This window comes from Leptonotus elevatus, chromosome 6 (assembly GCF_054856555.1).
Source record: "Leptonotus elevatus isolate MCC_2025b chromosome 6, RoL_Lele_1.0, whole genome shotgun sequence".
Taxonomy (NCBI): Eukaryota; Metazoa; Chordata; class Actinopteri; order Syngnathiformes; family Syngnathidae; genus Leptonotus; species Leptonotus elevatus.
In genome coordinates this window covers 16,675,364-16,693,773 of record NC_141244.1, presented here as the reverse complement: position 1 = coordinate 16,693,773, position 18,410 = coordinate 16,675,364, and the positions used below count along the sequence as shown (strand labels likewise).

The 18,410-nt window shown below is 40.4% G+C and overlaps 1 protein-coding gene across 1 annotated transcript; it reads left to right on the top strand.

Moving 5' to 3' along the window:
- The first annotated feature begins 5,479 nt into the window (after window positions 1-5,479).
- LOC147172305 (transcriptional repressor scratch 1-like) lies at window positions 5,480-17,287 on the top strand. Its single transcript, XM_086079265.1, has 2 exons — window positions 5,480-6,048; window positions 12,794-17,287. Exons 1-2 carry the CDS (start codon window positions 5,934-5,936, stop codon window positions 13,519-13,521), a joined length of 843 nt encoding a protein of 280 aa, XP_085935391.1. The 5' UTR covers window positions 5,480-5,933; the 3' UTR covers window positions 13,522-17,287.
- Window positions 17,288-18,410: the final 1,123 nt, after the last annotated feature.

Genomic DNA, 18,410 nt, shown 5'->3' with positions numbered 1-18,410 from the left:
GGCCTTGCTTGTTCACCCCGTGCTTGTGTGGTGTTTTTTTGGGATAGCTGAATGTTTTGCATTACAAAGCACTTTACATTCAATTACTTGGGGGGTCACAATGGCATGGGTTTGAACCCACAACTTCTGGGTTGGGAGACAACCACTCTACCACTGATCCATTCCGCCACCAAGACCTGAAAACCTGGATCCGTTGGTTCTAACTTCCAAATAATAATTTCCCCTCGTACTGCTTAGATCTCTATTTTTTTGCTCATAGACTTACTGATGAATCACAGCTGATTCATTAAACCAAAAAGAAAAAGAAAAAAAGAGACTTGGGTGTGCCTTAAAAATTGTCTGCCCAAAGCAAAAGTACGAGGTGGACAAAAATAGGTCACATTTGATGGTGACACTCAGCGAGGTGAGGGACGTGACAACTGAAAGTTTTTAGCTCAAGTTGCCAACTTTCACATTACTGCAAATTCTTCATCTTTAAGTGGTTTCCCTGCAGATCAAAGACGTGCACTGAAATTAATCCACGCCTTAACAGATGACCACCAACTTTCCCGGCCTGCAATTATAAGGACTGCCTCGTTAGAGCTACAGCAAGATTCATTTTATTAGATTGCTATCACCTAGAATAGGCTTCTTTTTTTTTTAATAGTGTGCATGCTTTTTTGGAGGGGGGGGGGGGGTATTATTTTGCAAGACACAAAACCCCATCAAATCTTGAAGATAAAAAGACAAGGTCCTCAAACATACTCATCATCAACATATAATGAAAATGAGTGATAGTTATGAAATTAAATGGAAAATGAAGAAAAGAGGGCCGTTCTTTTGTTCTTGTAAATGATTCCTCTTTCTTTCTTGTCGTCGCTGTTGTTACATAACGCGGACGCAGAGGCGAGACGGTCTTGGTCTATGCAAAAGTGACCCCGGATCGTTCTCACAGCTCTCACGCATGCCGCTGAGCAAGAGTCCATTTGGTCCGCATCCATTTGCCTTGAGGGCCACATTCATGCACAATAATGATAATTACGAGGCGCTCCAGCATGATTGCTCTGGAGAAATTGGTGTCACTGTGGATGTAAGCAACCAAAGGACAGAAGAGCAGCCGATAAAATGGAAAGGATGCTGAGAAGAACTTCTGAATTCTGGCATGATGAACTACAGCACTCACTTGCTAAACAAAGAAAAAACATATACAATACATTTTTCGACTTGACTTCCCTTTAATATTGTCAAGGTTTGTAGGAATGGTTGGCAGGGAGACATGAATGAAGGGCAATGAGAGGAACTTTATTAAAACATAGGAAGTAAGGTGAGGGGACAAGGACTGGACGGAACCTGACTGGACAGGCAGTGACTGGACTGGTCGGACTTGACTGGACAAGAGGAGGCTGGTAGTGTGGCTAGCTTGACTGAGGCTTGCTTGGCAGTACGTGGGCGTCTTGACTGTGACGAGGACGACTGCGCTGAGGCGTGGATAACTTGGCTGTGACGAGGACGACTTGACTGTAATAAGGGCAACCTGACTGTGAAGAGGACGACTTGACTGAGACGTGGACGACTAGACGGCGAGGACGACGACGTCTTGACTGTGACGAGCGCAACGACTTGACTGTGACGACTAGACTGAGACGTGGACGACTAGACCGAGACGTGGACGACTAGACCGAGACGAGGACAACTAGACCGAGACAAAGACGACTTGATGCGATGAGACGAAACAAGAAACACAGACTCACTCCCACACAGACTCACTCCCACACAGACTCACTCCCACACAGACTCACTCCCACACAGACTCACTCCCACACAGACTCACTCCCACACAGACTCACTCCCACACAGACTCACTCCCACACAGACTCACTCCCACACAGACTCACTCCCACACAGACTCACTCCCACACAGACTCACTCCCACACAGACTCACTCCCACACAGACTCACTCCCACACAGACTCACTCCCACACAGACTCCCACACAGACTCCCACACAGACTCCCACACAGACTCCCACACAGACTCCCACACAGACTCCCACACAGACTCCCACACAGGACTTTGACATCAACAATGCTCCCACACAGACTGGACAAACACAACAGACTAAATAGACCAACACCAATGAGACACACCTGGGGAACACAATAGACTGAGGGCACTGATTGGTCACACACACTGGGAAGGGAAGAACCACACAGGTGGACGTGATCAGACATAACGAGGGGAGAGACGAGCAACACACATGACAAACACCAACCACAGACAAAAACAAGAACACCCAAAACTAAATAAAAACCCAACCACACAGAACCAAAACATGACAAATACATCACTGACCTGAATATATGACTGGATAGTCGATAGGCTATACACCCCCGTGCAAGTCGTTGAAGTCACAAGGCGGCCATCTTGCTCCTCCCATCTTGCCAGCAGACTACTGTATAAACTATACGGTATACGTCCAGAAGAGACATATACAGCTCATAGGCAGTTAGTATAAGGCCGGGGCGGGGTGGCGGGTCTGTGGTGGGGTGGTCACTATTTATTCAAAATAAATACATAAATAAAATAATAACAAGTGGACGTTATGTGCTGCTTTGAATAACCCCCTTTTCTTTTATTGCTTAGTTCTTTAGACCCCAATATTAGATTTGGCAGAGGCATCTATTGTTGAATTACAGTTATAATTCTTTAATAATTCTCCTGCAAACATCATTAAGCATATAATTTATACATGTATTTAAGGCAAGTTGTAAAATGTTTGAAATCCTCTTGTTCATGTTTAACAAATTTAAAACATCATAAATCATGCTGTTTCTTCTAAGTACTGTCTCAAATTTTCTCCAATTTAGAAACTGTAAATGTATAGGATCATATGCCGAGAAACGTTTCTTGGGAGGAGCAATATGGCGGCCTTGCGACTTCAAAAGTCTTGGCCTATCGGCTTTCCAGTCATATATTCAGGTCAGTGCTCTACATTTAGATGGCAGTTAAGAATATTAAACGGTACATTGCTTTTATGGTTATTAACTCTTTTTTAATGGGGACTGACAGTTACACTGGAACATATTGCAATAGGGCAACAATTTCCAATGGGAAAAAAATGGTTTCAAAAACACACCTTTGGTCAACGACCTTTGAGGCTCACTTTATGTGACTCACTCTTCTGTTACAAAGGTTGTTGGTAAGCAATTGTGCAAATGTGAATGAACGCAATGTTACTTCCTGTGAAATAGTGGTTAATATGTCTGTCCCACAGTTCAAAGGTTCTGGGTTTGAATCTCATTTCAGGCCTTACTTTGTGGAGTTTGCATGTTTTCCCACATTCCAAAAACATGAAAATTAAGATTTCAAATTGTCCATATATATGAATTGCAAATAATGGTTGTGTGGCTTGGTGACCGGAATTATAATAGTTTTGGTTAGAAGTTAAAATAGTTTTCATTATGGTTCATTTTTACTTTGTTTTGATTTTTGTTATTTAAATTTAGTAAGTTTGTGTGTTCATTTTGATTTTTTTTTCCCCCTGAAAATTCTTAGTTTTGATTTCGTTTTTATAGTATTTGTTGAGTACAAGATAAAAAAGGTCATTAAGTATGGCATAATAATGTAAACTAGAATTATTCAACTGTTTGACCTTTCTTCTTCTGTACAGATGGAAAGCGATACAGAAGTATTATTTTGTAGTTGCTACAGTATGTCCTTTGTGATGATGAAGTTGTCAGTTGCTATGCATTTGCTTTGTTCCTTGTGATGGTGAAGTTGTCAGTTGCTATGCAGTTGCTATAGTCCTGTAATAGTCACTCTTATTTTGTAGTTGCTATGCCGTTGCTATGTCCTTTGTTTTTGTGTAGTTGTCAGTTTCTATGGTCCTGTAATAGTCACCCTTATTTTGTCATATAGGCCTTTTATTTTTAATTATTTTTTATTCATTTTTTCCTTTCGGACACATTATTACAGGTTGACATCATTTGCAACATTGACATCCGAAAGAAGGGCTGACGGGTAGAAGCCATGGCAAAAATATTGATTTATTTATTTATTCTGTCATATAAAGTTGCGGCTTGCCCTAGCAGGAGTAACTGAGTGACACCTTTGTCAATATGTCATTGGGTCTTAACGTCGCACCTCACGTAACAATAAATACAGTGTTCCCTCGTTTTCCACTGGGTTTAGGCTCCAAAAATTACCCGCAATCCGAAGTAGTTAGCGTTATGCTTTACATTTTTTATAAATGTTTTAAGGCTCTAAAATCCCTCACCACACAATTTATACACTCTTCTCATCGAGGCATTTACATTTTGTCACATTCATCTCGTTTAAACGTTCTCAATGTTGAAACCTTCATCAATTTGATTAAATAGGTACATAACTGTTAAAAAATGCATGCAAAATTACACCCCCCAAGAAAAACTGTGAAAAGTGGACTGCGTTACAGAGGGAACACTGTACAATTAAAATGAAAGTTCACGCATGTTATTAATTGACAGATGAAAACAAAGGTAGAATTAGTTTTATAAACGCAAAATGTAATTTCAGTATTTTGTTTTTATTTAATTTTATAAACAAAAATGCTTTTCAATGTTAGCTATTTTTGACTTATTGAGCCATTTTCAGCAGTAAAAAGTTAATATTTTGTCCAGAATAAATTTGATAACTTCATTATTTTTCATGTGCAATTAATACCTTTAAAAAACATTTTTTCCATTTGCCATTTGAAGTAGATTACGACCAATCATGGCTGGGTTCGGTTAGCAAACTGAGCCATGATTGGTCGTTACCTACTTCCTCAGCACAGGTGATGTCATCTTCAATCAACAGCAAGTGGAAAAAATAGTTTTTAAAGAGATGAATTGAACATGAAAAATAAAGAAGTTATCAAATTCATTCTGGACCAAATATGAACTTTTTACTGCTGAAAATGGCTCAATGAGTCAAGTATCCCTTGAACAACTATAATAACCTTGCCGGTGATTGACCAAAGTCAGTTGTGATAGGCTGCTCACTCACGATCCAAAATCAGGACAAGCCTTATGGAAAATGAATCGCTCCAGTTGCTGCTGTAAAAGCTTGCAAATATGAACTTGAATGTGTTTGTAATTGACCTTGACAAAGGTGCCGTGAATCTTGATTGGAGCAAGATCTCAGTGCTCCATACAATTGTGAAGATACTAAAGTCGCCTTTTTCCCCATCACTTCTAAATATGCCAAGTTCTTCCAAACCAAAGAAAATAAAGAGAGTGATGAAAGAAAGATCGGAAAAAGACAAAAAGAAGGGTGGGGGGTGGGTGTCGGTGGGTGTTAACAGCTTCAATAAATCATCCGGGCCAGTCACCGCTCCCTGGAGAGGAGGGATGGATTAAATTAAGCACTCTTTGGACTCCCTCTCTCTCTCTCCCCCCCACTCTCTTTATGTACACCCCTCCCCACCCCCATCGCCTATAAATGCCGTCAGCTGATCGTCAGACGACACAAGCACGCAGCAGCTCGCCGCACAAAGCGGGAGAGGAGAGAAGAGAGAGGGAAGCAACAGAAAGAGAAGGTCGAGGAGCTGCAGGTGGGGGGGATGCGATGAGCCCACGAGTCGCCGGACGGACTTGAGGACTATTTCCACGGGGGGCCGGGACTGGAGACTGGATTCCACTCTCCCCTCCCTCCCTCTTTCTCCTCTCCTCTTCTTCTCAACATCTATTTCTTCTTCGCCGCACGTGAGGCTGGCGGCGAGTGGACTTCCGCTTGTCTGCTGAGCGAGAGGGAGCTGTCCGGTGCTGAACTTGCTCCCGCTCTGCCCAGGAGGAAGCCAAGTGCTGGAATTTCCACACAATTCAAGATCTGTCTCCGCAAACTCTGCTGGTCACGCTGGCCACGCCGGTCTGCTGTGTTTGCGTGTGTGCGGACTCGTGTGTCTGAGTGTGCGCGTGCGTGTGTGTTGCACCACCATGCCGAGGTCTTTCCTGGTGAAAAAGGTGAAACTGGATGATTTCTCCACCGGGGATGATTTGGAGCGCGCCTACCGGCCCAGGACGGAGCTCAGTCTGCGGCTACATGACAAAGGTAGGTCGGGCTCAGCTTGAACAGGTGTGTGGATGTCGAATGTGCGCCACAACCACAGCCCGGGCTGGAATGTGCTGAGGATGCATTTGCTCAACTGGTTGAAGACGTTTTTGCACAAAACTTCACTTCTGTTTAACCCATTAGAGTCGAGCAGGAGGGCTCAGCTGCCTTGCTCACGGGTCAAATTGGGGAATTAAACCGGCTTCATATTTTTCACTGTCGCATATGCACTCTTTCTGCTGAGCTATTTGAAAGTGGATGTTTGCGAGAAGGTCGTATGAACTCCATGTTTCATTGATTTTCAGCTTAGTCGACATCCGACCTCTCCGCCGACTTGCTCTCAGGCTAAATAAGGTTAAAGGAGACAACCAGGGGTCATTTATGGCAACAAACCTTTTAACTTTGGACTCCATGGCTCATTTGAAGTCCAATTCATTGAAAACAAATAAGATACTCAACAGGCTTCTGGCAGTGATATTTATGTGTGTGGTTAGGTCACGGTAGAAACTATAAAGCGAAATACCCGTGAGCTTGTACAATTCAGAATTGTGAAAATTGTGCGGCTTAATATGTTTTGAAACATCATTGTGCATGACGTCACACAAGTGCTCAGAGTGTTTTGTTGTTTGCACTTTTTACAGCGGTTAACTTCTTTTACTTAAGATTATTCATGGCACACCTCACTTTTATGCCATGGTCATTTATAAGCAAGTGCTATTATTATTATCATCACATTGGAACCTCCAGAAGCCTTTACGTGCTAGATACTTTGTTTGTGTGCTGATTATGTAAATAGCCTTTAAATAAAACAACCCCTGTTCATCAAGAATACCTGTTACACAACAACCAAGAAACATGCAGATAATATGACACCAGAATCGGAAAGATATATATATATATATATTAGTCAAGTATTTGATTGACTGACTTGGGTGCAGGCAGTGTGGGTTCAGTGACTAACGGGTTCAGGTTAGGGTTACTGGTGACTAGTTGCCTTTCAGCCAGAGTCAGGATAAGCTCCAGCTCACCGAAAATAGAAAATGGATGGATGGATATTCATTTATTTTAAATATATATTTTTTCATTTTAGATTTATTGTAATTTTTTATTATATATATATATATATATATATATATATATATATATATATATATATATATGTATATAAGTACATATATATATATATATATATATATGGATGGATATTTATTTATTTTTTATTTTATATTTATTGCATTTATATATATATATATATATATATATATATATATATATATATATATAAAATTACAATAAATATAAAATTAAAAAATATATATTTAAAATAAATGAATATCCATCCATCCATTTTCTATTTAATTTTTTTTATAAAATTTTATATAATATACATTTTTTATTATATATATATATATATATTATATATATATAATAAAAATTTAAAATAAATCAAAAATTAAAAATAAATAAATATCCATCCATCCATTGTATTGTATTGTATACTGTATATTATTTCAAGTACATATGTGTGCGACATAAACATGTGGAATTAAAACTTATTCTGTTGTAAGTAACAAGTAACAAGTAAATGCTTGGATGTAGGGTGGGGAAACACTATTTTATAAAAATTTAAACTCATTTTTCCACCTGCATTGCTATTAATATGGTTAAAATGTTACTTCATACAGCTAATAAATGTTTGACGATGAGCTTTTTTTCCCCATGCATTTTTCTCTCTCAAAATAGCAAATCCAATCCAAATTCAATAAAATCTCAGATTGACCCCAGTGGTTGAACTTGATACTGTTATGTTTCTATAAATTGGTAATAGTTTGGACATATTTGTTAAAACTTTCCTTATGGCTCGGAATAACTACGTTATGAATATGATCAGTATGTTTTTTTGGTACACAAGATACCACCACATGTGAGGAAAAACAACCAATCAGAAACAGACGGTGTGACTTGCGATGTGTCAAGTACATAATTGATGACGAACGCGTTGCACTTCTGTAAGATATCCCTAAAAATGGGTGAGTAGCGTAGCAGGTACCCGGTCTTATTCCAAGGCATCAGTAGTCACAAGGGCGGCCAGTGCCAGTATTGGCGCCCTCTTGTGGCTGTCTTAAGATCAGGAACTAAAAATGATAAACTAGAAGAAAAGAAAGTTGCCATTAGTTTCATAAAATGTTAAGGACATTTTTAGATTGGGTACGTAGGTCTTTAAAATGATCTGTCTTTCTTCTTTTTTTTATGTAACAAGAGCACTCGTGGTATCAGTAGTTGGTATCGGTATTGGTGGCTACTCAAGAGTTAAGAACTCGTGCTGGTATTGGTCTGAAAAAACGTGGTATTGAACATCCTTAGTTACCTGCAAGATTATCATAGAAAAATGATCAATGGAGTTTGATTTACGATTGATGTTTGTGTATGAACGCAGATCATGTGATTTGTGCTCGTTCTCTTAATTCCGCCTTTTTGCTGCACAACCTCCAGCAACGGCGTGACTCATTGTTGTGCCCCGTGAACTTTAATACACCCTTGAACAGACGTCTCCATGCATCCTCCACCCGGGCGCCACTGACACGTTGTTGCATCAGCGTGCGCTTCCCGCGAATGACCCTCACTTGTGTTTGCGCGTCGGCGAAGACAGAAAAAAAACACAAATCTGTCAGTGGCGTATTCATCATGTCGAGGCTAACAAGCCCTGTGTGGCTTCACACGCGACCTGCAGCCTTCCGCTACCCTTTTTTTTTTCTACTTCTTCCACCTCCCTCCCTCCTCAAAAGCTTGACGTGGCCGGAACGCTCACCGCAGTGCAGGATTGAGCCACCGCGCGCGTGAGCGGCAACTTTCTGCTCGGATGAAGCACAGTTGGGAATAATTGACATCCCGTATATGGATGGATAGAGAGAAACGAGTCATGTAGAGGTTTCTCTTCAGCTCATTAATAGACACAAAAATAAGACGACTTCATGCTGAGCATAAACACTCAAATCAAAACAAAATACTTATGGAAGACGTATTTTATAACAGCACAAGGCAAAGGTTTTAAACCATACCTTGGTTGTTGGACCATTTGGTATTTAATTTGTTGAGACACTGTAGGAAAGTTGAATTAGTTCCAAATTGTACGTCATTGGCTTCGCGGCTGAACGAGATTAGCACGGCTGTCTGGAGAGGTTGTGGGTTTGAATGTAAGATCTAGCCTTCCTGCTTGCAGTAGACTCTTCAAAGAAGTGAATGTAAATGATATGTACCCTGTGTTTGATTGGGTCAAAAATAACCCAACTATGGGTCAAAAAATGGACCGATCCTCTAGTTGGATCAATTTAACCCAACTTTGAGTCAAGAAATTGGTCTTTTAGTGTAAAAAAAACCTCAAAATTGGGTCATTTTGTATTAAACAACCCAAAAAGTTGGGTCATATTGATCCATAAAGTGGATCAGTCCATTTTTGATCCATAGTTGGGTTACTTTTGACCCAACTGTTTTTGGAGACTTTTTCACTTAAAAGTAGGGCTCGACCGATATGGATTTTTTGAAGCCGATGTCGAGTCGATACTTGGCAGAATAAAATTCCGTTAACCGATTAATCGGTCGATTAATTAAAGAATACATAATAACTTATGTGTTGGTCCCTTAATGCCTACACTATTAAATATATGGATATGTGACTGTTTGTCATGACTTCATTATTAAAAAAAATCATTTATTTTTTAATATTTACAACAGAGAGAAAAATTGTCCGATTTTTGTAGGCAGGGTGATGTTTGAATGTCTCTTTTGAATGTTGCAAAAATATACAATTGGAAAATAAATCGACCACTTATACAGCTAATATCGGCCTATTAAATCGGCCAGCTGATTAATCGGTCCAACCCTACTCAAAGGTCAGCAACAGTTCACTAACGATCCTGGCCAGCATATATAGTAGAAATGAATGACGATTCACTTTTTACAATAGTCATTCGGACATACAAAAAATATATATAATAATATTAGGACAAATATACATATTGGAGAGAATTATGATGAGTTAGAAGGGAACTTATACTATATCATAAAAAAAATATATGGAATTTGTTTTTATGTATAATTCATTGATATATTCTAAAAAAAGAGGCACAGATTTAACTACATTATATATGCTCTCATATCATTGCTAAAACAACCAATCAAATGGCGCATCAATCCCACAGTGGCATCATTATGTTGAACTGTGTCTAATATTTTCATTACCTCAATTATGACTACGTAAATAAAGTAGAAACTGTTGTCCTCCTTAGAATGCAATAATAAAAATGATTGTTCAATTTCCAGCTCGAAGATCAAAAGTGAACATTTGAAAGAGCTCCTATGTTGGACCTCATCACAGAGTTGTGCCAATTGTCACAATATGGGCTACTATATGCGTTTAATTGGCTTTTATATGTGCAGAAAGTCAGGCCAGTGCCCTGAAAACCTGACATGACGATTCGTGGCTTTAAAAAGACATCAAGGGAGGGAACTCTGAAAAAAGCCAGAGGAGGCATATTCAGGCGTTAAATTATATCTAAGGATACAATCGTGTTTTCTTTTCATACTTCACTTCCTGGAGGCTTTTCAGTTTTTGTTGGAAAGTTGTAAAAGCAGTCAGAACGTGTTGCTAGTCACTGCTGATGGTGGCTTAGCTATCACATGCATATAGAACGCAGTACATCTACTTTGCGGCTGTCCAGCTGCCGGGGAGGTCGCCGGTCGCTTTTCCACTTCAGTAAAATATGTTAGAAAACTAGGCTGCATTAAATGCATTCGCCTGAACGAGGCATGCTAGCAAACAACACCATTGGATGCAGCATGGCCAGTTCTATTCATGAGGAGGTCAACAGCAAGAAAACGGATTGGCACAGCAAAATGGAGACTGCGGAGCACAACGTTTTGAAATGACTAACCTGCTATATGATAGGGATGTAATGATAACGGCAATATCGTGATATCGCAATATCAAAACTGCCGCAATATCGGCGTCGTCATGTCACAATATTAAAAACGGCACATCTGTTAAAAAAAGTCAAGTCGATTTCCATTTGTGCAGTTCTAGCACCCTCTGGTGGCTAGTTTTTCTTTAGTGCAGTTTAATTTTCACAAGGCATGTTTTGGCCCTTCTATGTTTAAAATCCACGCTAATGGTCAGATGAAGAAGAATGTAATATGCTTGTGGACAAAGTCAATATGTGGAGGAACTCAATGTGTGCGTGCATTAGCAAGTAAGTGCCTCAATATTAACTCATTCACTGCCATTGACGTCTATAGACGTCAAAAATTCATTTGAACTATTTCTATTAGTTTAACATGTTTTTCCCACTTTTGTTAACAAGTGTGAAAACCTAGATTTTTTTATTGTACATTTAGAACAGATATAAAATGTGTGATTAATCGTGAGTTAACTAGTAAAGTCATGCGATTAATAAAAAAATGAGCTTTTTTTTTTTTACAATATTGTGATCTTTTTTGATAGCGCCAACCTCCCCACATATTGTGATGATTATCATATCGTGGCCTTCATATCGTGATAATATCGTATTGTGATGTTTCATTTGATTTATTTGTAGCAGGGACAGTACATACTAATATGCCAGAATTAGCCAAAAGGCTATTTTTCTTCTGCAGTCTCGAGACAGATCTTAAATGTTACCCTAGTAAAATAATATCGTTATATATATATATATATATATATATATATATATATATATATATAATATTTGGATATCGTTACATCCCTACTAGATAAGTTAGAGTACAGAAATGGTGAGCATAAAATGACCAACCTTCCTACCTGTACCTTCTGCGATGTAGTGGAGGAGCATTTAAATGTTTTGGTTCTCAATAGCTAGATAATTATTTTTAGTAAAAGAACAAAATAATTAGGCCAATTAGACAAACACTATGACTTGATATAAGTAATTGGTAAATATATGATGTGTGAAAAAAGTCAGCTGTCTGGCCCCATCTTGTGCCTCTAATTTGATATACAAGAGACCACCAAGCATGAGGACAAACAACCGATCACTGACAGAAACCATGACTTTGATATCATTCATTTGTAGCTGGTAGCTGACCTGTTACATTGTTGCCCTACACAAGCATCCTATTCGTCATGCAGTAAATGTCCATGTCCAGAACAAGTCCAACACAAAGCGCAGTCTAGCTGCGTGCATGGGTGGAATTTTCTTCCTTTTGGTATTTTGCTTGATTAGCGCAGAAGGATAGTGGAATGGAATGCAGCAAACTTCCAGCCAATCGAAGCGGCTCCCCGCTTTCCCATCGAAATCAATCAGGTGGAAACGCACATTGCAGAAGCAGAAATTGACATGACAATAAGAATATTAATTCATCCAATGAAATTATTTCTATAATGATTCAGAGGGATTGTCTCTGATTGGTTGTTTTATCCTCAGGCATGGAATTATTTTTGCAAGCTAAATAAGGAGCACCAAAACGGAAGTGGATCATTTCCCACTGCACACCTGATGATCTCAGCAGTTATAACATAGTAATAACCCTGGCAGACCAGATCAAAAGAGTGCCACTGAGAAAGCGGCCAATCGAGAGATGCCAACACATCGTTTGTGTCTTCGCTTGTCTGTAGAGCAACGTTCGCATCATTTCAAAAAGTCCAAATCGTCATCAAATGGACCCAGACGTCAGACACGAGACAAAACAAAGTTCAAAGTCTAAACCCCATTGTTTTCTTCTCGCCCGACAGCCGGCTACATCAGCGACTACATCAGCCCGTCGGTGTACGATGGCGAGAGCGACGGCGGCATCAAGGTCCCCTCGCCGGACCCCCTCTACGACGGCGCCCACAGCGACTACGGCGCCCCGGACTCGGAGTCTCCCGACAGCCCCGGCTCGGAGCTCACCGACGGCTACATCAACGGCGACGCGGCGGTCAGCGACGGCTACTCGGTGGACGCCTTTTACATCACGGACGGCCGCTCCCGGAGGAAAGCCATGGGCAGCCCCCGCAGCATCCAGAGGCACACGTGCAACGAGTGCGGCAAGACCTACGCCACCTCGTCCAACCTGAGCCGGCACAAACAGACGCACCGCTCGCTGGACAGCAAGCTGGCCAAAAAATGCCCCACCTGCGGCAAGGTGTACGTGTCCATGCCCGCCATGGCTATGCACCTGCTGACGCACGACCTCAAACACAAGTGCGACGTGTGCGGCAAAGCCTTCAGCCGGCCGTGGCTCTTGCAGGGCCACATGCGCTCGCACACGGGCGAGAAACCCTTCGGCTGCGCCCACTGCGGGAAAGCCTTCGCGGACCGCTCCAACCTGCGCGCTCACATGCAGACGCACTCGGCCTTCAAGCACTTCAAGTGCAAACGCTGCAACAAGACCTTCGCGCTCAAGAGTTACCTGAACAAGCACTACGAGTCGGCCTGCTTCAAAGGGCCCTTCTCTCCTCTCGGGCCCCTGGATGCATGACCCTCCAAGCCACTTGCAAAAAAAAAAAAAAAAAAAAAGTGACGCAAACTATTTTGTGTTCGGACCCGGCTTTCTCCTCCTCGCTCACATTCTGCACCTCGCTTTCCCCTGCAGCCGATTAACGGTGACGACGATAGCACAATTTTTTCTCCTCCAGATGAAGGATTGAACTGTTTGACGCATGCACTTCCTGTTGACTTCTTCTTCCTGTTCCGGATAGAGACAACAAAAATACAAAGGCGGCTTCTATCCGGCGTCGGGTTCAGACGTTCGCAAGGATGACGACGGCTGACGGCGAGCTAACGGCTGCTGGCTTCCTCTCTGCACTACGATGCGTAGAAAGAGTTTTTTTCTTTTGCTTTTGGAGAAATAATAGTAATAATAGAGTAATAAACAACGATAGTAACGCTAACGTTCTTCTGCACCAAGTGACCATTTTCTCTCCGCTACCGAGGTAGAAACAAAGACTATTTATTTATTTAATTATTTAACTATTTATTGTTTACTGATTTGTCATGTCTTTTTTATGTTGCACTTTATTCTTTTTTTATTCAGTTCTTTTTTTCCTACCGCAAAAGGCCAAAGCATATGCCACTTTTGAAAGGTGTAGTCATACAAGAATATGTTCTATGCAGTACCACTTGTCTAAACAAAGCATTCTGATTGATATTGTGTTTGTGGAATATGATGAATTAAGCAGCAAGATCCGTCTGTTTTCATCCATTTCAGGAGGCGGCCATTTTGTCTAGTACAAAATGACATCACAGTTGCTCAGGGCTCAAGTACTGCCCAGTCACGGTGCCCGTTTCTTGAGTTTGGTCGTGTGACATTGGCAAGCGAAGCCGTGATTGGTCGTTACCCGTGAACAACAGTGATGTCATTTTCAATTGACAGCAAGTAGCAAAATGGCCGCCCCCCTGAGATAACTTATATTCCATAAACACTAGACACGTTCTTGTACTTCTTCCTACTCTCTTTGAACATGTGAATGAGGACTCTTTTCTTTTTTTAACTTTTATTTTATATTTTGTATGTTTATATGGCCAATAAATTAACCAACGACCAAAATCAAATCCAAATCAGAATGTTGAGTTTAGAGTATTAGGTGTGCATATAACATGTTAGTAAAGACTTTTTTTTTTTTGGTTAACTTCCTCTTTAAGTGCTATTTTTTTTTTGTAATTATGTTGTTCAACTTTTTTTTTCCTAACCGTAATTTGCATGCAAAAAAAAAAAAATCTTATCTATGCCAACATCACATAAAGCTTTTTTTTTGTTGCCAAAATTTAATAGACGAGGGCAATATTTTTCTCTTGGAGCCTCCGTAGGACTTTTTTCAAAGCAATAATCACACTAATGCATGGTATTTTATGAAGTATTAACTACTACTGTATAGCAGTTTCAAAAATCAGGTATGTTTGACTTCACCTATAGATATAAACAGAAAAAAAAAGACAACTATTGCAGACATCAGGGAACATGCCAATGTAGTGTTAGCGGAACAAAAAGAAACAAAAAAGTCTTTCCTCTCTCGTTATGCACTGCCTGCCTCTTAGTGAGTAGAACTAACGTAGGATTTTTTTGGGGGAGGAAAGGAGCTGGGATCAGCTGCTTGCTGGATTGGATGACAAATAAACGTCCATCTTGAAAAATTCAAGATGGGCGGAGTGAAGTGAAGGCTGATCGCTAAAGTTGCGCGGTGGCTCAACTTTAAACGCGCTGCATTATTCAGCCGCGCATAAAGTGTACGTTCTCAGACCGCGGGAAAAAAGCGTGCACTTACGGCTGGATGGCCCGGCACCTTCACGTTTACCCTCCCCCCGCCGCTGTGTACATTAGCGCCGCTATTTTTTACCCATTCATTCCTACCAACAGGATGAAGTCACATAAGGGCCCCCCGAACAATACACGGCGAGCGCGTTGATAGCAGCGCGGCTGAACCCAGCTTCTCTAAAGCCCCCCCGAAAAAAAAAACCCCGCTGTCGATTCCTGGAGCTTCCCTGGAGACACTCGGAGGACACACGCAACTGCGGCAAAAAACATTGGCGCTCGGTAATGACGACTGGCGTTACGTAACGCGCTCGCAGCGACCCGGGGAGAACATCTGGGGCTGTCTGATTAAACTCCGCACCCCAGTCAAGCTTCCAACAATTGGAAATAATAGCTTTAATATGAACAAGTGATTCTTTCACAAAGGACTTGCGATAATTGCGGCGGTTCCTCAGGCGTGCGTAACCTTTATTTAATCACACATCCAGATGAAGATCCCGAGTTTAATAAGGAGATTATTCAATTAGCCATTTGCTTTTCACTACGCATTATTGTAGGGTTATAAGGATAAAAGGAGAGTTTGCACTGAACATGGACTCATGCCCTACTTTTGCCTTCATCTCAGATATAAACTAACAGCTCTCGTTTGAAGACAAACACTTCTTGAGAATGTTGTGAGGCGGCAGTTTTTTTTTTTAATAAATTGCAGCCGTCAATCTAATCTTGAGCTCTTTGAAAAATGAGTCGCAAAAGCAGAAGTATTTTTATCCAGGAATTTAAAAAAGAACTAAGTAAAACATAAAAAGAATAAAAGCAATAAATCAACAGCGATGAAGATAAAGGTGTGAATAATTGTCGACTGTGAAATCGATGCAATACCGTAAAAGAGCTTAATAGCAGATAAGAAGTTGGAGAATTACGTGAAGAACATGCAACGGAATAATTAGAATGGAACTCCGGATAACGCAGAGCTCCACCAAGGCAATACAATGCTCAGTGTGTCTCATTTGACTGGAAAAATCATTATAGATATTGTTCTACTCCAGCCCTGTAGGTGGCGGTCATGAGCATTACAAGACTAAACAAAAAACTTATATAAAATAGATTATATAAAAGCGCAGAAAAAGTTTAACAGGATTTTCCATTTTAAATATATACAAGGGGTGAAACAAAAACCGTTTTGAATCAGAAAAGTCTTTTTTTTTTTAAATAATTTAAAAGAAGCAAATGCATTGAATCAAAACAAATTGAATCATTCCACTTAAAGTAAAAATAAATGTCTTCTAAATTTGACATGGGACACAGAAGAGTGTTGTTCACAACCCTACCAAATTTGAATGATAAAAAAAAAAAATCACCCAGGTATAAAAAAAGAAAAGAAGAAAAAAAACATTTTTTTCTGCTAAATCGCTACAATTGAGCACTCCATAATTCTAAAATAAATCTTTTCACATTTCCAGCAATTATCTTCAAGCATGTATAAGATATCTACAAAGAAATCTCCGACAGGGTCTTTAAGAGCAATAATCCTCTGACCTGTTGGCTCCGGACGGCTGTCCTGTTTGCAGTTGTGTGTCTCCATGCGAGCTCCAGATCTTTTGCTCTCCAAGCACTTCCATCCGAATCATGTCCACCTTGAAAGAAAGTAGCACAATGAAACTAACTAGAATTCAGGTAGAGAAGAATTGAAAACTTGTACTAGCTTGACCTCTCTTCTGTTTTTTCTTTCTTTCTTGTTTTTTTGTATTTCCGAGCTGAAGTGCGCAACGCTGGCCGAACTAATCACTTGTTGGACGAGGGTTTGTAAAAGGACTGAAGCGTTTTTAACCGCTGTACAGTGATATCTGTCACACTTTATCTCGGGAGATTCTGGGCTCTCTGGTGCAGAGGGAGGATCTCCTGGGTCTTTTGAGCCAGTATTTAGACAATGTAAGCACAATGAACACAAAGCATTTTGTGGCACTTCATAATAAAGAACTATCTTAACCAACAACGATGCTGCCTTTGTTGTCTTGTTTTGTTGTTGTTGAGAGTTTGGAAATAAGATGATTATTATTTTTTTTAAATAGCTTTTCATTCACTTTAAACCATACGGAAGAGGATTAGGGCCAGTGAAGAGAGAGAAAAAAAGTTTGGCAGGTTTCTGACTTTATTCTCAGAATACTCACTTCAAAGTGAGGATAATTGTAATACTTTAAAGTCAGAATTCTGAGAATAAAGTCAGAATTCTCACAACACCTTTTCTGGGGTCTGATGAGCGTCGGCATCGGGCGCCTTAACCCGGCGTTTGATTCATCCCGCAGCGCCAGTTCTGCTTACCAAAAGTGGTCCACTGGGCGGCTCGCATTCCACGCCCGGCTCCAAGCCAGCGAGCCGGGCTTCTTACCCATTTAAAGTTTGAGAATAGGTTGAGATCGTTTCGGCCCAAGTGAGAATTCTGACTTCTGACTTAAAGTGAGAATTCTGACTTTATTCTCAGAATTCTGATTTTAAAGTGAGAATTCTGACTTTATTCTCAGAATTCTGACTTATAGTGAGAATTCTGACTTTATTCTCAGAATTCTGACTTTATTCTCGAAATTCTGACTTTATTAGTGCTACAATTATTCTCACTTTGAAGTGAGAATTCTGAGAATAAAGTCAGAATCCTGCCACACTTTTTTTTCTCTCTCTTCACTGGCCCTAATCCTCTTCCGTAAAACCACGCAAGTACATTTAAATGAATTCATGTTTGAGTGCCGACTTCCGTTGACATAGAAGATCTATCCCTCTTTCTGGACACATCTCTATAAAGTAATATTCGTCGAGCTAATATTGTATGTTTAAATAGATAGCGAGAGATAGTGAGAGGGCACAGTGGGCTCATTAGCACTCTTAAGGCTGCAAGCGCTGCCCGCCGGTAATGGGCTGCTTTTCTTTGCTTAAACAAACATTGCAGTTTCCTAAATCAATATGTGGACATTTAGCGGCGGTTAGCTGGAGTGACGCAGAGTCCCCTTTCACTTTCAAGTGTATTTTCCTTTTAGTTAGCTGAGACGATCGCTTGACCTTCACACATTCATCTGCTAATAAGGGAGAAAAATGTGAAAATGAATGAATGAATATGTTTGTAAGCTGTT